The sequence below is a fragment of the Mustela erminea genome, chromosome X, assembly GCF_009829155.1.
Source record: "Mustela erminea isolate mMusErm1 chromosome X, mMusErm1.Pri, whole genome shotgun sequence".
NCBI classification, from domain to species: Eukaryota; Metazoa; Chordata; class Mammalia; order Carnivora; family Mustelidae; genus Mustela; species Mustela erminea.
This window is the reverse complement of record NC_045635.1, coordinates 18,929,251-18,952,494: the sequence shown is the minus strand read 5'-3', so window position 1 is coordinate 18,952,494 and position 23,244 is coordinate 18,929,251. Positions and strand designations below refer to the sequence as shown.

Sequence of the window (23,244 nt, the reverse complement as noted above, 5' to 3'; positions counted from 1 at the left end):
TCTGGCCAAGCATAATGCTGAGTGAAGTGAGTCACTGTTATCTTGTGTGTTCAGTAACTGGGTGAACACCTTCCCTCATGCCCAGGCTGGCATTTACATCCTTATTGTGAAGTCTTGTTTGCTCTCACACCCGATGTCCGTTTTGTAGTCGTGATACAGGCCTGTTTTCTCAGAAGGATTTGGCTATCTGCATTTATAGGCATCATTTTGCAGCCACTTTGAGAGGGCAGGTTGGGACTGTCAACCCGATAACTAGCACTGTGCCCCCCCCCCAAATTGGAGGCACCTGAACTCCCCAGACATGCAGCCAAAAGTGCACTCATTGACTGGCATCCTGTTAATTATGCTTTAGAAAGTCAATGTCTAGTCTCAGAAGGGAAGACTATTTATTAAGTCTGTTTCCACATTGTTCTCAGGAAGGATTGACCGACCTTTGCTCCAGGACAATGAGAGTAAAAAGAGGATTAATCCCTCCAAGGCATCTGCACCCTGGGCAGACAATACTGACCATTTCATCTGCGGCCACGTAGACTAAGTTCTCTTGGACTTAAAACACACTTTAAAATTTCACTGAAAATGGCAAATGGAGTGGGTTTTTTTTTTTAAACAGTGTTTATATGCTAGAAACAAGAAAAATGTTTTAAAACAGGGCTTTAGTACTGAGTCATTAAATATGTTAAGAATATAAGAATGCATATAGCAGGATTACAATTAGTCATATAGTAGAATTTAAATTAAATCTAAGTCAATGTGATGTTTTATAACATTATCTGATTCCGACTCTTGTTGAAAAATACCCTAAGAATCCCATTTCTTACAATGTTGTTGGAGTAGTCTTAGAGGCTAAGTGAGGAAAGGAATTGGAATTAACAAAACTATTACGTGAAGAGTGAGGCTCGAGGGTCCAGAATGAAAATAATCAGACTCAAGGAAAGTTGGAAATAGACTGTGAGCTTGTCTCCTGAGTTCTGTTGCTGCATTTTAAATGCCTTGTCCTTCTACAGTTTGATCATTTTTATTGAGTCCTGACTCTCTTTGCATATGATGTTGTTTCTTGGGGCAGCTCCAGGGAGAATTTTCCTTTTATTCTTAGGGGCTTTTTGGAAACTATACGTTTCCTTCTTTCCTCTCGCTACAGGGGTATGCATGTAAACATTCGCAGAGGCAAGAAGAGGAGGCCCCAAGAAAGAATCTGTTCCACTTGATCACTCAGAATTTGTTGCTAGTTATTGTTGTTCTTGCCTCTAAAGGCCCCCACCATCCTTCCTGATAGGCCAGATTCTTGTTTCTCAAGCCATACCTTTCTGGCAGATGCTTACACCCTAAATTCCAAATTGGAAGTATGCAGTGTCTTTGAAGAGCTCTTTGGATTTCAGGGACAACTGTGTACACCATAACTGGGCCTCCTTCCTGAAATTCAGTCCGTCAAGAGGAAGATGAGTGCCAGCATAGCTGGAGGTGCCCCCCAGGGATTACCAGCCTGGAGCACCTCGCTGTGCCTAGACCTGATTCACAGCAGGTAATTATGTTGAAGAGGTCAGTCTGTGACCCTAAAAGAAAGCTGAATGATGGGGTATCTGTTTCCTGGCCTGGACTCAAGGGGAGTCATAGTCTAGGAGTCCTAGGACACGAGGAATACCCTGCCTGCTCCCGCAGCCCCCCAGAATGCCTACTCTGCCCATAATTATAGCTGAATTCCCTTTGGTTTTGGCCTTTGAGGGTGTTCTTACAAATGCAGACAGACCCCTCCGGGACAGTGTACTGTGTCCTGAAGCAGCTTCCCTTCAGTCTGGGGGGTGGGGAGGCAAGAAAGAGGAAATTAGAGGTGGGTGGATTTCACAGAGACTAAATCCTTGGCAGTTTTTCTTCCAGCTAGCCCTGGCCTTATCTTTTGTAGCCCATTTCAGAAATGGGCTGGTGAAATCAAGGAAAGGCAGGGAAGAAAGGTTTTGGTAGGTTCCTTTCCTCTTCACTTTCCTCTCTCAGCAGGTGCCTCCCTACTTTAGTGTCACCATCATCCATCACCCTCTTAGCTTTGGGGCTGGGGTCCAGCAAGCAGGACTCTGAGGCCAGATCGCACAGATGTAGGCAAACAGATACTGCATGTGGACTGAAGATACTTTTCAGAGGTTTGGCTGTCATTTCCCCTATTTTTAAAATAGCACCTTTTAAAAGGTGCTTTAAAAGCAAAAATATTGCTGTCTTCTTAGCATTGTAGTTTTAAAATTTTTCTCTATGAAGTCCGAACTCTGTAAGCCTCTCTATCAAATCTGACCAAGGGGTGTATGTCATTGGTGCCAAGCATCATTCTAGCAAGGGACCATTATCCATCTCCCGAGTTGCAAGCCTGTTCACGAGCACTCTCTCGTAGCAGCACTCATGTAGGGAGCTACCCAAACCTGAAGTTCCAAACAGACTTCGCCTTTGGTGACCAGAGGGCCTGTGGTGGTTAAAGGAGGCGGGGCTCAACGTCACAATGGCAGGTCCATGGCCCAAGACCTGGAAGTAAAGACTATCCTGGTGAGCACGCCAGAAACCAATTGATACCCCACGGGATTCCCTCTCTTACAGTCACAGTGTTTAAGGCTGAGGAGTTGCCAAATGGAACTGTTAAACCACACATATTGATTCTACCAAATTCTTAAGATAAAGAGACTTCTAAAGTATTCACTTGTCTTTTAAAAGCACATGCAAGATGTTTGTTTCTATTTCGGTACACTGCAAGTCTGTATACTTCCATGGGTGTCAGTATGTGTCACACGTACAGGCCCAAGTTCTGATTATTCATGAGGAACACTTTGAAGCAGTGGGGGCTTTTAGCCAGGTCCTGGGGTGAGGACAGTGGAGTTCTTTGCCAACATTCAGATATAATTTGTACCAGGAGTGCAATTTATGTTTTATTAGCAGTAGACTTTGGGATTATCATCTAGTAAAATCAAATACTAGAGGACTTAGGCTAATCATTTTTCTGCTTTTCCAAGTGATTTTATATCTGTATGTACACATGACTCTCAGGCTTTGGAGCCATGAGGAGAGAAAGCAGCACAAGTGATAAATAGCACTAATGGTGGAAAAACCCCAACTGGCTAATCTTCCAGTCACTTAGGGTGAGGCTCAGGAACACTCGCAGATCAAATCTCATCCTTACCCAGACCCTTTTCTGGGGCCTGACCAAGGCCTTCAGGGTTGTTTATAATCCACTAATGCAGGAATTTACCAACGAATAGTTGAGAGCTAATCCAACTTTACCCAGTAGTCGTGCTTTGGGAAAGCTATTCATAAAACAAATATTTTCAGTGTATGTAATGGTTTTGCTATCAGAGGCAGTCTGGGTGATTTGTTTATTTTTTTGCCAATGAATAATTGCAAGCAAATTGATCTATTTTGTGCATCTGGATTCTGTAGGGCAGATTTTTCTCCAAGCCCAGACTCTCCTGCCTTCCCCGACACACACAGACATAGCACAGAGGCTGATGCCTTTGGGCACTACTCACATTTTAATCCTTTCCATACTAGCAGGATTTCCTCATCTGGAGTTCCAGAACACAAGGAGTAGCTGAGAAGATGAGGAGGTGAAATGGGACGACTTGCTGGTGGATGATCTCTTAGTTTCAGTGTAAAAACATTTAATATCAAGAGACAATGAAGCCATTTATAGCATGCCTGGGCAGTGCCAAATTTCTTACGTGAAAATAAAATTACTACATTTTTCTAGAAGACCCAGAGTATGATGAATACAGAATATGATGATTTTGTGTGAGCAAAATCTGCTTAAAACATATTTTACTCTTAGATGAGCCTCACTAAGTAGCTCACGTTCATAAAATACTTTTCTTTCAGTGACATCCCCATAAATTCATGATTTGAGGGGTTTTTTGAGAAGAAATTTAAGATGTATGAATGTCAGGGTTGAGTAACATCAATTTTCAGGGGGAAGTTCATTAATTGGGTTACATTTACACTTTGCCAGTTACAAACATTTACTTTCTATGCTGAATTATTTGGTTTATCCCAGGCTGTTTTGTGTCACAGTTAAGAGTGAGAGTTAAGGAAGGTATACTATGCTTAAGTTAAGAAGGATGTACACATCAGGGCAAACACACTCATCCTATGCTTTCTACCAGAGACTTGTCACAGTTTGGCAATTCTAATCACAGCATTGGATTTTAATCTGAGAAATGCTTTTCCTTCATTAGAGAGCTGCAAATAAGAGTCCAAGAAATGAATATGCAAATAGCTTTTCCTTGTTGAAAGAAAGGTATTTAGATACTGAGTGTGTGTGTGTGTGTGTGTGCACTATATGAAATCATGTCTGCAAATGGGGTCCGCGGTATATGCTATGGTCATTGTGTAATATATTTACATATAGGTGACATATGTAATATATAAATACATGCATATATGTCATATCCTATTCAAATGTTTTATATATTTACATATAAAATGTGTGAATATATACTATATAATAGGGAAATATATAGTATTTATATTCAAATATTCAAAAAATATATGCTACATAATGTTATAAACATGTGAAATGCACATGTATGCACATGAACTTATTGCATAATGTATCATATTACATATGACATATAATATAGCTGATGTGGTATATACCATGCACACACACACACACACACATGATGGATAGTACGTTGATTTGAAAGTTATTTTGCTGGTGAGGAAGAGAAATGCTAGTGCTACTATACCATCAGTGCAGAGAAGAGGCTAGAATCTCTCTCTTATGTTCCATCTACATTTTGGTTCTTGGCTACTGAAGTAGCCTAGGTGAAATTCAGAATTTCCTTGACAATGACTGTGTATCTTCTTGCACTGTGAGCTCCTATAGACCCTTTTGGTCACTACTACTTGGTCCCAGCAGTGACTTCCTGAGATGCTGGCCCAGTGCAACACCAAACTAGGTATTTTTCTCCATAGCCTATTATTAACAGCTCATTGTCCTGCTGTTGCCTCTCCTTTGTAAAATCTGCCATTTCCCCAGTCCCTAGACTAGGTGGGGCTAGACCACCTAGACTGTACCAAGACCAGGGTCAGAGAGGAGGAGTCACTGCATTCCTCTGCCTTACTGAGCTCTGCATTCCTCGACGGGACCCATCAATCCTGTTCTCATCCTCCTTTATGGTTAAGAATAGAACAATAGAACACGTTTTGTACCATTTTCCCCAGAACCATTTCTCCCCACTCACCCTTTAATGGAATATGATTGGTGAGGCATAATAAAAGGGTGAGAACTACCCACAAAACTAGATTGCACAATCTCCTTGTAAATTGGTTCCCAAATAGCCACTGGACATTATAAAAAAGATACCCAGGGAAAAAACTTTGAAATTATTATATGGAATTACTGTCTTATTTTAAATCACATGTAAACAAAACTGAGAATAATAAAACCCCTATCACCTAGGGTTTTTTCCCTCCAGAAATTACTGAACCAATTAGTGATTAATGTTCCAAGCAGAGCATTTCCACAGCATTCTACTCCGTCATGTAGACTGTCATATTGTTGCAGATAATGGACTTCTACAATAATGTATTAGGTTGAACCATAAGAAATTACTGCTTTTTAGTTCAAAAATGGCTGGTTATTTGTACCAATTTTGTAGGTCAAAAGCAGTTAAATATTGGCAATTTCCTATGGCTTGAACTTCATAATTATCTGGTTGATTTCCTCACCCCACATGTTTCACGGCTTTAGAAATATGCCAGAATATGGGGCGCCTGGCTGGCTCAGTCAGTAGAGCATGTGACTCTTGATCTTGGGGGTCCTGAGTTTCAAGCCCCATATTGGGCATAGGGATTACTTAAAAAAAAAAAAAAGAAGAAGAAGAAAAAAGAAATATGCCAGAATGCTCAACCAGAAAGCAAAACCTTTCAGGTCTGCTTGAGTTTAGAGCAAAAGTAATTAAGAATTCTGATTTCTCGGGCGCCTGGGTGGCTCAGTGGTTAAGCCACTGCCTTCGGCTCAGGTCATGATCTCAGGGTCCTGGGATCGAGTCCCGCATCGGGCTCTCTGCTCAGCAGGGAGCCTGCTTCCTCCTCTCTCTGCCTGCCTCTCTGCCTACTTGTGATCTCTCTCTCTGTCAAATAAATAAATAAATAAAATCTTTAAAAAAAAAAAAAAAGAATTCTGATTTCTCAGAACAAAATCTCCTGCACAAGAACTTTCACTTCTTCAAAGCCTAAACTCCTTATACTGCGTCATATTCCAGGTGGCATCAGATGAGAACAAATTCTCAGAAAACTGAGCCGATCTTCTGGTTTCTGTTAAATACAGATAATCTTGGAATATACTTGAAAAGAACCAAATGCCTCTGCTATTATTCTCCTCCTATCACTTAATTACATCCTTTCTTCCCTTCCCATCCTTGAATTTGAGTGGCCAGGCTTGAAAATTCAGAAGGAAGAGGGCACCCCGGATGTGGCATTTGACCTTCTCAAAAGTCCCAAACACTTGAAAGAGCTTTGAATCCCCAGTAGCTCACTGTGGTCATATAGTGGTTAGCAATCTGTTATGAAACGGCTTGAGGAATATTTTTTTGAAGAACATTTTTTTGTCTCATCTGATCTCCATGGCTTTTGTATCTTGGTAAATGCAAAGCAACCCTTATAAGTTAGATTACCACGTACAAACTAATACCAAAACTCTCTTTCACCACAACTTCCGTTCTCTCCTTTCAGCTGGTCAGAATATACATGAAGTCACAAACCTTCCACATTAAGAAGGAAGAAACCTTCCTTCGGTTCCCTCCTATATTCTCCAACACTCCATTCCCTTCCTGATTTGTATCTGACCAGGAAAACTGTGCAAATAGTAAGCCTGTAAGGAGAGCTTGCATGCACAAAATCTTTGCCAATTTCTTAAATCATAGCCAAGTGGAGGGCAATGGTGTAAAGTCTCATCCTTTAAAGGAAGTTCCATAACAGGTTAAAATGATGAGTGTTCGATGTTTACAAATGACAGTTCAAATACTTCAGTACCTGATACTAACATAGTTTGGAAAGAAAGGATAGTACTTTACGAATAATGGGTATGGATGAGATAAACTCTTCTCCAAGTTTATAGTAACTAAAAAAATGTCAATGGACATTTATAATGAGGTAGACCTTTAAGGATTTCAGCTCTGAATAAACTGATCTGACTCATACGGACAGGGGTTTTGGCAGAAGTGGGATTGTCTAATATGCATGACGCTGATTAAAAACATTCTAAATCATGATGTATCTATGCTTACATCATTGTCAAAATGATTCATCTGTGTAGGATATATTCTTATTGCCAGAGATGTCACGTATCGTTTTGGCTAGAAACGCACAGTCACATCCCATTATGGCGAACTCTCAGAGTTTATCCAAATTCTTTCCTATTCTGGAATTTTGTCAGGTTAATACTGCTTGACACACGTGGTCTTAAAATTTTCCATTCTAAGTCAGTCTACTGCCATTTTGGCATTTGGCTGGATCTGGCCTTATGTGACCGGCATCACACTGAGAATGTTTAGTTTGTTGAATTTTAAATATAATGTTTATTACGTTATAGACCTGTTGTTGGCCAAGGAAATCTGTATAGAGGCTTTTTTTTTTTCCTGAGATGCTTTTCCTTTTAAATGAGGCCACATAGTTTTACATTTTAATTTGATATTGTATTTATATAACATGGAAAATCAAGAAGTTTTGCTTAAATCTTAGCTTAGGCATAGCCATTTTATATTATAGACAGGCAGATTTTAAAACTGGGTGAACAGTTTATTGACTCATAATGCAAAACCCTTAGCACCGCATTTTTTTCTTGGTCATTTGAAATATTTATTGGTATTTTGGGACTGGTAATCAAAAATCCAGAATTAAACATGGGCTCTTAATGCAGCATTTATGAACATGCTCTTGCTTATATTTCATTTTACAATCAAATTCTGAGAATGAAGAGTTTATCTGTGAAACACAGGCACTGTTGGCTTTATGAACATATTAAGCACCCATTACATGGTGCAAACTATTTATTGCTGATGGGCCCCAGCTACTAAAATGCATAGCTTCTTTTGTTGTGATTAAGTAATTTGAGATCTCTTTGGGCTGAAAATGTACAGGAAGGTTGCATACTGACTGTCAGCAGGGAAAACTGCCACCAAATCAATGCATTTAACTTTCCTCACAAATTGCAAACAAGAGAGTATTGGGTACCTGCGGCGCTTGGTCTCTTTCACCACGAGCACCAGATTTTTCTGAATTGAACTCTGACGTCAAGTTCAGTGATCCTCTGTCTCTGTGGAGTTGCAGCGCTACTATTTCTGGATTTGTTTTCTAAGGCCATTTCTTGGCTAACCTTATCCACTCTCTTACGTCTTTCCTTGCACCGATTCTAGCTGGTATATTCCTTTTTGCGCTGGCTTTGATTTACCATGTTTAAAACTTCGTTAGGAAGTACCAAAAGAAGTTTGAAGAAATCTTAAATATCATAACTTAGTTTACTTAATAAAGTTAATTTATAGAAGTTTCAGATGTTCCATTTCATTTTACTTAGATGGATTTTTTTTTTTTTTTGGTGAGGTTAATGTTAAGAAGTTTTGACTATTGCTATGTTGTTTTACTTAGAAATAATTTTAAGAAGCTCTAAATATTGAAGTTTTATTTTACTTAATGAAATTAGTTTTTAGGAAGCTTTAAATATTGAATCATCCTTTGGTCTCAGCAATCACAACTTGAAGTGTCATCAAACCTGGGCCAATAGTCCTTTTTCTAGCTCTGACAGTCTTTCTTCTTGATCTTAAAAACCTACTTTCTTCAGTTCTCCCCTCTTTCCTTATTTCTGTTTTCTCTTCCTCCCGCCAAAAAAAAAAAAAAAAAAAAAAAAAAAAAATTACAACAAAAACCACTGCATTTTTCAAACAAAAAGCCGAAAGATAAAATCCAAGCATGGGACTAATCATGGGTATAACATGTTCATTTAAAGAAACCTTGACTCAAGCGTCCATGGAAGCTACTACCCAGTGACACTGAGTCTTCAAGGAACCAACATGGAGCCCACCATCAGCTCACATCGTCTTGGGGTTCAAGAGGCTAGTTATGCTGCCTTCTTAATGGACTGAATTCAGGAAGAAGTATGGCAGCCCTCTTCTGTGTTGTGTTTGACAGCGATGAGCAAAGCGACCTGGTGAATGTGCGACTTGGTCGGTCTCTGCAGTGCCCCCTTTCTCTTGAGCTACCATATACGTTTTTATTGTCCAGGTCTGTACTCCCACAGGCCTCAGAGCCTGGAGGGCAGCATGTTGTTTTGTGACCTTGCAGCCCCGCCACCTGCTTATCATTTAACTGTAAGGCAGCTGAGGTCTCCTGAGTAAATTCTTTACTTTCCTTCTGCTACCCCTGAACTGGGCATTAGGGATTCTAATGAACTCAACCATAGTTCTTTCTCATTCAATGAAAAATGCCACTTCATTTGTCATGTCAGTATCTGATTCCAAATGACATTTTAATTTTGCTAAAGGAATTGATGAGAAGTGGCCACAGAAAAGGGAGAAGCGAACCCCTGGAACCCTTGGCCTGCAGGAACCCTGCCATCAGGCTTGCTGGGCATGCCATCTTCAATACCAGATGAACAGAGCAACTGGTGTTGTACTAGAACCACTCTGGCTTTGTTTTCACTGTGATCTCTATCAGGAAATTCTCGCAGCCCCTAAGAGAGAATATACTGGGATTCTCACACCATCATTTTAAAACATTCTCCTGAGTTTATAGCAAGGACAGGGAAAAAAGATACCTTCTTATTTATTTCTCACTCGTTGCTTTCAAAGTTCTTGTACATTTATCATGTCCCTTTTTGTGATATTCCCCTCCATTCCATTACTAGGGTGGAGAAACTGAGGGTAGCAGACCCTGTCAGTGCCCAACCCATGTGCCCTCCGATTCACTATTCCGCAGCTCACGGAAGTCTTCTCGTGACAAACACCATCCACCTGAGGGGTTTTGGGGGCTGCAGGATTGTGCTCAGTCTTCCCTGGGGAGAGCTGTCAGTGACTCGTCCACAGGTTTCTGGGTACATGGGCCAGCTTGCAGCTTCCTCGCCCCTCAAGGAGGACCTCTCTGAGGTGCGTTCTGTTAAGTCTCCCAAAGGTCCCCTGAGGGATTGAGCCACTGGAGCCTAAAGCAGTAAGCGGCCCATGAACACAGCCCGAGTTGTCTTCCTTCCCTGACTTGTGTTCTCACTCCGACGCCGGGGCTTCCTGGGCTCACCTCCCAAATTAACGACTTCTATCTAAATCCTTATGTCAGGGTCTGCTTCTGGGGAAGCCCCACCGAAGACACTGCAGCACCAGAGAAGATTCATATCATCTAATTGCCACACCGCTACTTACTGGAGAACCAGGGCTGGGACCCATGGCTTGGGACTCCTGGCACCTTTACCCAATAAGGTTGCCCCTTGCCAATGGCCAGAACATTACAGAATTGGTCCCAGGACTTTGGGCAAAAGGAAGACACGATAAACAAAACAGAGTCATTAGGTGGCTACTCTTTGCCATTTAGGAACCCAGTCACCACCAGCAGCAGGAGGAAATAAAAAAACGAAGAGCGGTAATTACCTAGCATGACGAAAGGGACTCCCAGGAAGGTGGAATTGTATTTCCCACCGGTAAGATTGATGATCCCGGCCGCGGTGAGCGTGGCCAGGGTTATGGTCACCAGCCCGAGCAGACCGAGCCAGGGCTTGCTGCGGACGCAGTCCTGCATGGAGCAGCACAGGATGGCCATGGTGACCACCAGGATCAGGCTGGTGACCAGGTAACGTTCTGATACACGGCTGGTCTTCTGGAAATCTTCCCTCAGTGAGGAGGACGTGTAAGGGTACATTTTGACTTTGCTGTTGGATTTCTGGAACAGTCGGACAGTGTCACAGAAGCTGGACTCCCACCTCTCAGCCACCATGTCATTGAGACTGTTGATTGACTGCAGGTAGTAGGTGAGCTGGACGGCCTCTGCAGATTTTACCCGGTCCTTGCTGTGCACAGTGACGCCTCCAAGCTGGTGTCCATTGTACACTGCCCTCCCGTCCTTTAAGTGAGTTATCGGGTATGTGATAGCAAAATTGGTCCGGTTGGTGGCCCGAGCGTTCTTTAGTTCCTCCAGGACATGCACTATGTCATCCACGATGCAAGTCTTATCATTATTCAGGATACATATGTGGGCGAACGTGTAATTAAAACCAGGCCTTGGGACCTGGATCCTGGTCACAGCCGCATGCAACTATGGGAGAAAAAAATGAAAGTTAATTTATTACCAAAAATAAGACCTCGATGCATGACCTTAGCTCTGTGGATTCAAATATGTCCATTGGGGGGTGCGGAGTCACTTGTGTCATTTTCAAGCTGAACAGTTCAAATGAAATGTTATAGACTTAACAATAGAAACAGGTAGCAAGGATGCAAAACCAGAATCAACACAACCCAGGAACTTGTCAGAGGTGAAAACTGTCTGGTTCCACCTCCGACCCAGTAAATCAGAAATCTCTGGGCTAGGGCCTGGGAATCTGGGTTTTCACAAGCTCTCCAGAGGATTCTGGTAAAGGTACAGTTTGAGAAGCACTGGCGTAAAGCACCAGCATTATTTCCACGTGTTTTCTTCTTTATTTGTGACTCAGTTGGTCTGTAAGTGTCTGAAAATCTCACATACGACCACCGTCTTGAATATATAATGTACCAAGTGAACTAAGGCACAACTTCACGTGGAGGCCGATCCCTTGCTGCTGATCTCTAGGGCCCCTAAATGACTTCCCCATCCAATTCAGTCATTTGGTGCCATAAAAGACAAGAGGCTCACCTTGAGGGACCTCATATTCTCCGGCTTTCCTCATCTGCTTATATGGGAGGGGAGACAGAACTGCAAGAGTCTGGGGGGGATATACGGAGGTCATGCTAAGGAAGCACAGTGGGATTTATTCTGCACACCTTATCTCAAGTCGCATTTGCCATGTCCAAGCTCTATACACCTGTGATCAAAGTGGACACTGGGAACACAAGGGCTCATTTAAAAAAAATTCCTTATTTTTTAATTAACATATTATGTATTATTTGCTTCAGGGATACAGGTCTGTGATTCATCAGTCTTACACAATTCACAACACTCACCATAGCGCACACCCTCCCCAGTGTCCATCACCCAACCACTCCATCCCTCCCACCCCCTCCCCTCTAGCAGTCCTCAGTTTGTTTCCTGAGATTAAGAGTCTCTTATGGTTTGTCTCCCTACTGATCCCATCTTGTTTCACTTTTTCCTTCCCTACCCTCCACAGCCCCCCTGCTCTGCCTCTCAAATTCCTCATATCTGAGAGATCATATGATAATTGTCTTTCTCTGATGCACTTATTTCACTCAGCTTAATGCCCTCTAGTTCCATCCACGTCATTGCAAATGGCAAGATTTCATTTTTTGATGGCTGCATAGTATTCCATTATATACATATACACCACATCTTCTTTATCCATTCATCTGTTGATGGACATCTAGGTTCTTTCCATAGTTTGGCTGTTGTGGACATTGCTGCTATAAACATTTGGGTGCACGTGTCCCTTCAGATCACTACATTTGTATTACAAGCCTTCATTTAACAACTCCTACTATATGCCAGGCACAATTCTAGGCCTTTTACACAGATTAGCCCATTTCACCCTTATAAGAGACTATGATGTAGGTACAAGTACTAGGCTCATTTTACAGATGAGGAAACTGAGATGGTTGCTAGCCCAAGGTCACACACATAGTAAAAGAGAGAGCCAGGCAGCCTGGCTCCAGAATTTGTGCTCCTGGCCCACAACCTCAGACTTCTAGGTTAACAATGCCAGTAGTTGAATCAAAGTTCTTGCTAGCAACTAATGGTTGAATTGGTGCTTGCACTGCCCAAGTGCTAAGGTGGCCTAAAAAATCACGAGTGCTCAAGTTCAGATATGTAGGAGTATATGTATTTTACAGTCTAAGGTGAGAAAATTAGGCCTTTTCACTGTAAAATGAGCCCAGTCTGCAACACAAGGCCAGTGGTAGGCATGTAATTGAGTGTTAAGTAATGAGTGTGCCTGTGCCTAGCACTGAGTGGGACCTTGCAGGAGCAGAGATAGTCACTGTGTATCTAATGAACAAAGAAAAACATTTCATATGTAAAGGGAATCAAGTTTAACACCCAGTTGCCACACCGTGACTATGCCATTGGAAGTCATAACCTTCTGAGAGTCTCCATGACCCTGATATATTTTCTTTTAAATCTGCCCAAATGGATTATTTGTGAAGATATTTTGCTGTGCATGTGCCAGGGTGAGTGGGATATTTATTATGCTTTTTGAAAATGTCAGAGGGGTACCAGCTGTCAAAGTCCTTTAGTTAGCACAGAGAAAGAGTTGTTAATCCTAATTCTCAGTGTGCCCTCCCCCACATCTCCTCATGGGCACCAACCCTCCGGTTCAGGAAACACTTCACCATATTATGTTTGGCTGAAATAATTCTGAGTTCTTTCACACACACACACACACACACACACACACACACACACACGATCTCCCAGAGATACCTAAGATATTATTTTCACAAAACTCTTACCATCTGCTAAATTTTTGCTTTGGTGTTTTGGAATTAATGATGAGCAAAATGTCTTCAGTGATTTTTAAACTTTGAATGTGTCTTCTTATCCATTCTTCTCTAAGTATGGCCCACTGAATTTTGATTACAAGAACTTCTAACTACAAAAAAAAAAAAATCCCAAATACAAAGTTATTTTAGGGGAGAGAAGAACCAAGGGGGAATTTAAAGACAAGAGGGTTTTGATAAGTGTTGAAGAAAGACTTTGGGGAAAGATTCAGAATAGGCTAGAAAAGGAGTGGTATTGAAAGCATGTATATGTGTAATATTTAGTGCTTTGTTTGTTCCTATGAACAGTCTAATAAATCTCCCTTAGAATGATTACTAAATATGTCAAGAGGAAAAGATTGCCAAATAACATGGTGTTAAGCCACAGGGCTGGACCCAGTTATAACGAGGGGGATATTTTCCATCTAATCTCTAAGGCGACTGTGCCCTGCTGGGTGGGGAGTTAGAAACTATTTAGTGACCTGCCAACTCTGCAGATCTGCTACTCCCATCCCTGGGACCACATACTGAAGAAAGCAGACACTCTTAACTCCTATACCACCACATCGTAGGAGGGAGACTTGGGAAAGGAGACCTTAATGAAGTTTTTGAGAAGGAACGTTTCTGAATTCTCAGCACCAGAGCTGCTGTGAGATGTAGCTGCTTTGAATTTCCAATGGAGAGGTGGGTAGAGTATGTGTCACTCTTGCTTCTGAGTGGCAGGGAGCTGCTGAATGACAAAGCAGCCAGAGAGGGGGCGTTGGCTGAGCCCACCCACCTGGCTGGAGGCGTCTGTGGGATTCTACTGTGAGATAAGAGGTGAGAAGATAATAGGAGGGATGGAGAAAACCCAAAACACCTCAGTTCTGATCTCTGGTTCTTACGACTGCGTATCAAGCATACACATGTGTGTGTGCTTGGCCATGTGCGTAGCTGTCGGCAGGCACATTGCACATGCTACCTGGGTAGCACCTTGTTGGGGTTCTAGAATGCCCTGATTTACTTTCCTAAGGGAGCCCCACTGAGAACAGCATACACATTAATAGTTGTCCTTAGATATATTCCCAGGGCAAAAAGGAAGCCAGAGATTGAAGCTGTGCTCTTTTTTGCCCACCCCCCCCCCACCCCCCCGTATACTTACTTTAAATTTCTGCACTGGGAAAGGAAGGTGAAAATGATGACAGGTTAGTTTATAGTGACTTTATCTTTGCCTTTAAATTAATGTTTTCTCTTGGGGCCAGAAAGGGGAAAGCGAGCCAGGAAAACCTTAGGTGACTAAGGTGACTAAGACACCTCTGTCCATGACATGGACAACCTACAGCCATGCAATATTATTATTTAGTTCGGTAGGAGACCCTCAGGGGAAAAAAACAAAAAACAAAAAAACAAGGGAAAGTGACACGAAGTAATAGTTCTGACCTTAATATAGTCTGAATCTGTCATGTGAATCAACACATAATCCATGTTTCCGTAACTATGTATAGATTCTAGATTATTCACTCAACACACATTCAATAAATACTCATCAAATCTGCCATGTTGCCAATAATAGGATAATTTCCCTGAATTTAGTGTGCTTGTGCTCACACATGGAAAATCACTGAAGAGATACAACCTTCGAAACAAAGGGAATATTCTAACAGTAGACAATGCCAACCCTTTGTGCTAGTAAAGCCCAATCCAATGTCAATCCTGATCACAATATTTTCTATTCTGTATTTGCTGCCAAAGAGGCCAGAACTAAATGTTAGATTGAGATTCATTCCCAGACTCTGACCATACCATTTCAATTGTTAGCTTCTTTGCTCTCATTGCCCCTCAGGTTAAGAATGATAACAGTAATTGTGACTAGTCTGCTAAGTACTTTCTTTACAGTTTTTAAAAATTTATTCAAAATAAGACTCGGTGGGAATGATTAAATGATTATCCTCATTTTATAGCTGGAGCAGCTGAGGCCTCAAGGATGTCAATAGGTCACCTACGCTGACCCAGTGAGTCAAGGGCAGAGGTAGGAACTTGGGGGCAGCGAGATTCGTGGCCTTAGCCCAGCACAAGTTTGAATGAGGGATAAGAGGATTTGGGGAGGGGTGAAGCGCTTGGAGCTCATCCGGTTCATATGACTGGCCATGGCGGTGACTGAGCTGTGGGATGGCCATGCTTGAGGATCGGGAGCCTATGAAGAGAGACCAGACATAATCCTAACAGCCAAACCTCATCTGTAGATGGCAGCATTACGTGGCCATATTAACAGGTAGTGAAGGGGACGGGCTTGGAGCTTACTGCCTTTTCTTATTTTCCTTCCAGACTCCGTAGCTGCCAAATAAAACTTTTCACAGACAGACTTACCAAGAAGAAAGGCTAAGGGACAGAGTGGAATCCAGTAATAAGAAGTTTTGGCTTCAAGTCTGGCTTCTGCTGCTTCCGTGGGAGTGCCAGAGACCCTAGGAATGTCATTCCTTCAGGTCTCAGATTTATCAGTAAAAAACAGGAGGCTGGTTTAGCTAATCTTTATGGACAGACCCTTTTGGTTCCAACACGACATAATTCTTGGATGAGTGACATCCACATATACTATACAATCAGATGTGGGGTGAGAGAAAGTTAACTTCATAAATATCAATTTGAGATTTATTGTAGCTGCTTGAAGTATGCTTTTTCAACACACCAAAGTTCTTTTTAGGTCAATGACAGATCTCATAGTAGATGAAACCCAGAAAAAAAACCACAGGGTAGGGAAAATAGGTTTACTGGAAAAAAAAAAAAAGGCAAAACAAGACTCCGTTCTCTGAGTGATTTCCCGTTCTGGGGAGGCACTGGCTCTTCTAATCCCCTTCTGCCAGAGCCTGGGACAAAGCCAGTGTGGGCTGCCGGTCACGACAGGCCAGAGTCTAATTTCCTCTCTGCCTCTCCTTGGCACACTGAGATCTTCCTCAGAAGACAGCAGGGGCACCTTGTAGAGAGTACAGAAGGGATCTAGGAGGAAGGAAGTGTCTGGTCCTGAGTGGTGATTAACATAGGAAAAATACCTGTGGGTTCACAGGATCTTCTACGATACCTTTCAGCTCCTCTTTGTATTTGTTTTTTATTGAGAAGGGGGAGGATCAAGGCCAGAAAGCCACTCTGCCAAGCAGGGCAATTAACGGGCTCTAGGAGCTGCGTCAAGCTGTTCCCAGCATCCTTGCCTATGAGGAGAGACTGGCAGGTGGTGAGGGTCCCCAGCTCCCTAGGGAGAGTCAGTCTGATAGTCCACCTTGATCAGTTGTCTTCCTTTCCTTGCCTCACCTTCCTACCCCTTCCTTCTGAGGGTTACAAATGAGCTGTGCTCATTAAAACAATTTTTTTAAAAAGATTTCATTTTTAAGTAATCTCTACACCTAACTTGGAGCTTGAATTTAGAACCCTGAGATCAAGAGTCGCCTGCTCTGCCAGCTGAGCCAGCCAGCCGGGCACCCCCATTAAAACACTTTAAAAAGGGAGGTTGTTAGCTTTTCTAACTTACATCATTTGCCTCCAAGTACTTACCTTCAAAGTGACACTAAATCAAAACTGCTTTAAAAATGCTTTCAAGGAATATCTGCTTTTCACCCCCAAATGAAATCTTTCCTTCGTTGAATCCCTCCAAGTTCCATGTCTTAATCTGGGTCTATATTTTGCAACTGTAAATGGGTAGGAACTGACTGGCAAGGGATCCTCACCCAGGACACGAGAAAGCACCTCAAAGTGGATGGACTTGGTCTCAGCAGTTCATCAATTACACTAGCTCCCTCGGTGTTATGTTCTGTCTTTGCATGATCTCACCCTCACCCACTCTCTTTCCTCTTCTTTTAATAGAAATGCATTACATCAGAACACCAGAAGTCGCAAGTTGGGGATTGTTACCGTGATTCATTTGTAGTGCAGCCAAAAGCAAGTTAGTCATCCCTTAATAAGTGAACAGAAATATCATTCTGCCTTTGAAACATTTCATGTTTGGAGGACACCAAATTTAAGCTGTGGATGTAGCCAAACAAGTGACTATCTGTCTACACGCTTCTTCTATACATGTGTGCCCGCTGTTGGCCTGGCCTGCTCTAGTGTCAAAAGACAAATGGGTACCTCTATGGGTACTATCATGCCAGTGGAACTCTGGGAGAGTGGGATGTGTCTGTTGTTCTTCTTCTTCTAACACCAGGGGGTAAACACTCTTGTTGCTGGTGTTGACACTAAGGCAGCCAAGAGAGCCCCACATTGTAATTGCCCAAACAGGCTGTTTGTCTTTGCAGCCTTGGCTGAAAAAGCAATGCAGCTTTTGATCTACAGCAAATAAGTCTGAGATTTTAGAAACAAAAAACAGTAATGATGAAGGAAAAGGCAAGTATAATATCTCCTTGCAGATTTGGCCCAATTCCATGTTGGTCTGGAGGAGAAAGACAATGTGGTGAGGCAGAGGTCTGGTACCCTCTATTTCCGAAGTCTGGGGGAAATTTTCAGGCGGTCTTAATTTAAAAAATTCCTTGGTATCATGCAGACCCCTGGAAATGTGTTGTGTTAAACTTTCTGATTAGAGGGCACCTGGTTGGCTCAGTGGGTTAAGCCTCTGCCTTCGGCTCAGGTCATGATCTCAGGGTCCTGGGATCAAGACCCGCATCGGGCTCTCTGCACAGCAGGGAGCCTGCTTCCCTTCCTCTCTCTCTGCCTACTTGTGATCTCTCTGTGTCAAATAAATAAATAAAATCTTTTAAAAAAAAAACCTTTCTGATTAGAGTGATTATCTTTTAATCCCAATGTCCTCACTTGACTTTCATGGTCAGGATTAAGCTCTGGTAGAGCAAATTTGTGGGTCATGAGTTTTGGTGAATATCTCTAAGAGGACAGGATGCTCTCAGAAGTGGTAGAACGTTAAAGGTGATTGGCCAAGAGATAAAGGGAAGTCCTAAAGAGCCACATGCCTGGGGAATGTGTAACAGCAGTGTTAAGATTTGGTCAGGAGAGCACAAGTAACTCTTCAAGGGACAGGAAAAACAGAGTACCAAGGACATCCAGGTCTGGAAAATGACCATGAATCTGAGTGGGAAGAGCCCTGGATCAGGAGTCGGAAGACTTGAATTTAAATCCTGGTTTTATGTCTTGCTGATCACATGAGTTAGAGAGAAATTTTTTAAAAATGAGCCTTCAAGAACATACATCATGCCATTTCCCTGCTCTAAATCCTCCAGTGGTCCCTCCCGGCAGTGAGAGCCAACACCTAAGTCCTGACTGTAGCCAACAAGATGGTACGCTGTCTTTGCTGACATCTTGGGACTCACGTGTCTTGCCATGTGCTAGTCACGTGGACTGTCTCTCTCTTAATTCTGCCAGGACTGTCCTGTTTCCACACGGCCTCACTTCCTTCCCTTCCCTGCTCAGATGTAATTGGGTTCCCTGACCCCACCCCCCCATTTTAAAAACCAGTATGCCTCATCATCACCATCATTTTTTCTCAGAGTTTTTCACGGCATTAACTGTGACATGACGTTGCATTACACATCTCTTTGTGTCCCTTTATTCTGCTGTCCCCACTAGAAGACGAGTTAAACCACACCAGCATGTCTCCATATTGGGTCTACTTCTACATCTCCACTACCTAAAACAGTTCCTACCACAGGTGTTCAGTAGCTCTGGAGTGGATATGCTTATAATAATCTTGTGAGTGACTGGATTTTATTCTGTCATGGGCAAGAGGCAGGCCAAACGAAGTCATAGAGTGCATGCATTTTGTAAACTCTAGAGGGCTCTGCAAAGGGGACTGCAGTGATTACGCAGCAGGGGAAGCCCGGGGTGGTATTTCTGCTGGTGAGCGTCTTACAGCTGTGCACATCTGACCTAGAGCTGATTCCTGATCATTCTGCAGGCCCTGATCTTTCCTGGGTTTTGACAGTATCTTGTGCATTCTTGGGAAGGACATGGGTTATGAGGTAAGGGTGCCACAGATGCAAATCCTGCCTCTGTGGGTGCTACCTCTGGGACCATAGCAGACATGGCTGGGCCCTGCCCCTGTCTTCTCATGACTTCAGTGTACACTGGCCCGCCTTCTGGCCCGCCTTCCAGGCTGATGTGGGAATGCTGGGGCAGTAACATACTGTCTTAATCCTAAGCAGCCTGGAGTTCTGACTAAAAACAATTCGTGTATAAGTACCCCAGCTCCCGATCCCCAAGGTGGGGTGACTCTGTGGCATGTGTTCCTCACCGGTTTGCAGAGTTTCCCAGGAGGATTAGGCTGCCATGCCTAGAGGGTAACTAGCTTGACAAGGGCCTGATAACTGACTGCTTGCCTTCCCTGTTGTATGTTGCCATTCTCTGACTGGTGCTTTCTGGGATTGTCTTCCAGGTAGATTCCTTGTACCGAGTCCTTGACTCTGGGTCAACTTTTGGAGGAACCCAAACTCAGACAATGACTTTATGCATTTAATTCCATTTCATTATATGTAAAGTGGGGTCACAAGGTCATTAGGAAGATGAAGTGTGGGAAGATAGAAAAGGTGTCTGCACTGGCATTTATTATTGAATTCAGCCATATGGAATTGCCGTTTATGTAGGAAACAAAGTGGTTGTGTGTTGTGGCAATTTTATGTAGTTCGCCTAACTGACCTTCAGTGAGGGGCCACTCTTCCCTGCCCTTTGGCCCCTCTTCCTTTCCAAGAGTCCTGAAGGAACCAGGGCTCCCCTCATTAGCACACTAGACAATCTTATTTAGATTCCAAGGTACAGTTTCATGGTACCAGGACATGCTTTTAGGAAGAAGACAGGAGTTCTGGGCTGGGAAAGGTCTCACACATCCACAAACAAGACTGCATGATGAGCCCCCCCATGTAGCCAGAAGTCACACTTAGAGCAGTTTCGGCTTAAGAAAAATAAAAAAGTGAAACACCATTTAACCTACATCCCTGAAATATTTGAACCTATAAATAATTAATAATGATGTTAAATCCACAAAATTATGAAAAAATGTCTCTGTTGGATGAATTCTTTGGTGATTTTTTTCCCTTCCAACAATTTACTAAGTTTATCATGAGCACTGAGTTTGAGAACAGTGTAAATTATAGCTTATAAAAGAAGACACAAGAAAAAAAGTTCCACCTGATGTCATGGTGATGGCACCCCTGAATGATGGACTACGAGCTTTCTGAGACTGATCACGAGAGATAGTTCATCAAGAAGTCTATTACCTGACACCGCATTGTTTCACTGCAAATTATATATATATATATATATATATATATATATATATATATATATATATATATAAAATATATATATATATAAATGTATGTATAGTAGTTGTTATCAAGCTTTTCTAACAAAACTACTGCCCTTAAGAATCACAGAAGTGATTCCGCTGCCCTCCTTTTCTGTATCTGCAAGGAGGTCTTTTGGAGCTAACAGTCAAGGCTGTGATGGTGTCTGTGATTCAGTTTCCCCGGGCCTTGACCCTTCTGCGAAGTGCTAACGTTGGTGGCCTAATTTGGGTTGGTGGACATAGTCTGCGTGGGCTCAAATGCTGGTCTGGCCACTTGAAAATTGGTCCTCCTGGACACTAAGCTGTACCAGCTCTCTGTGCCTCCCTTTCCTCATCGGTGAAGTGGGCCCTACAGGGCCTATGATGAGTGCCTGTCTAGTAGGATTGCTGGAGGATAAATGAGAAACTGAATGCGAACTGCTTGATATCATCCCTGACCTACGAGTGGCACCCTGTATAGGTTTGTTAGCAAAACCAAAATGCCCCATTTCTATCCTCCATTTTGCCTTGTCGCCCCCCCCACCCAATGTTTCTTTTTTCTTTAACTGAACAACTACCAAACAACTGTTTCTCAGTTATTCTTGAAAAGCATATTCAGTGGGATGTAAAGACGTATTTTTGCTCACATCGGCACTGAGAGACTAAGGGATAGATGCACCCAATACACAGATTTGAAGAGAACAGCTGGGTTGTATGTGTTTAAAAGCTGGCACTTCCAAATCCAGGATCTGCTACAGCTTGACACCATCCCACCTTTTCCAGGTGAGCTGCCTACTTCGATCACCATGCCCATCGGATCAGGCAGGGGACTGCGGTGGGGGGGAGGGGGAGGAGGAAACTAAAAGGGTTGAAGTGCCCACTACATGCTGGGTTTTATGCAGAGAATGCTGCATCTATTACTTCATTTAATCCTCGTGGCCACTCAGGGAGGTAGATGGTACATCCACATTCGCAGGTGGGGAAACTGAGCCACAAGGAGCTTAAATAACTTGCTCCTGGTCCAAGGTGTAGGTTGCAGATCAGCCCACATTTAAATCTTGGGCTTGGAACATTGTTCCCTCATGAGCGTTCCTTTAGCAGAGTAAAGACTTCACACCCTCATCTCTGTGCCTTGGCCATTTGGATAGCGATGAACCTGTGTTTGGGTATTAGGCTTTGGCACAGTCCAGCCACAGTGGGAGATGTTTAGAGAAGTTATGAGCTGAAAGGTGTAGTTGAAAGTTGAAAGGATGTAGCAAAGTCAAGGGGTCAGACAAGACAAAGCAGCCTAGCAGAAGCAGCGAGACTCAAGTACTGAACACGGAGGCCCAGCCAATGCCGGATATTTACAACAGAAACCTCAGGGAGAAGCCACAACCCCATTACCAATGACAGGCATGTACGACTGGCTGGAGATGAAGACAGATGTCTATAGAGATGAGACTTTCATCAGTCCAAATAAGCATCCTTTCTGTCTTGCGTGTTTCCTGTGTGACTGCCTGCCTCTTGCCCCGTATGCACACAGAAGGAAAAAGAGAAAAAAGTACTTTACAGAACATACTAGTGGAAAAGGCTGGCAATTTGAGAATTTCTTGTAAAACACTTAGACTAAAGTTGGGGATAACTACAGGATGTGGTAATCACCCCTCTCCCAAGGCTGTTTAATACCAGAATATATATGTTCCATGAAGGCAGACTCTCTTTCATTCCGTGCTGTGCCCCTGGCACAGAGGGGAAGTCCAACAAAGATGTACTGACTGAGCTTTCTGTGTTTGTTCCTTCTTGCTGATTTATATTTTCTCTGGTGACACTGAATGATACCTCATTTGTAGCCCAAAGGCTACTGTGCTACATGCATATCATTTCCATCTTAAATAAACAGATGACATTGAATTCAGTCCTGTCGCTTACACGAGCAGACAAATGGCTGATCTCATTAGATAAGTGGATATGGTTAGACTATAATCTAAAAAATATAAGAGCAGAAGCACTTTAGGTAAGAGATTGGGTACTGAAATAATTATATATTATACCTCATTCTAGAGTAGTTTGAATTTTTATTGTATAGCTGTTAGTTTTCTGTTTTTGGAGGGCATTCTTTTTAAATACAAGAAAGTTTAGAGACTAATATAAAAACTCTCATGTACCTACATCTAATGTCATGTCTATTTGAAGATTCTGTACCCCCTGCCTGATGTTAATGCTCTCGGTGGGTAGGGTTATCATATAATTTATCATCCAGACTGGAACACTTTTAAGAGTGCAGGAGGGCACTGTTAATTTCACAGAAACACCAGGCATAGTGTGGGACCATCACAAGAGATCCACTCTCCTTATCTTTGAGTGTCTCAGGGGATGTGAGCACTGATGTGATGTCATCGACTGATG

General features: G+C 42.7%; 1 protein-coding gene across 2 annotated transcripts in view; it reads right to left on the bottom strand.

The window, feature by feature from the left end:
* PTCHD1 (patched domain containing 1) overlaps positions 1–23,244 on the bottom strand; it is a 58,335-nt gene that overhangs the window by 8,158 nt on the left and 26,933 nt on the right. For both annotated transcript variants that reach the window (XM_032331329.1, XM_032331330.1), the window contains one exon: positions 10,596–11,256. In XM_032331329.1, coding sequence (XP_032187220.1) covers positions 10,596–11,256 — 661 coding nt within the window. The remainder of the gene's footprint in view (positions 1–10,595; positions 11,257–23,244) is intronic.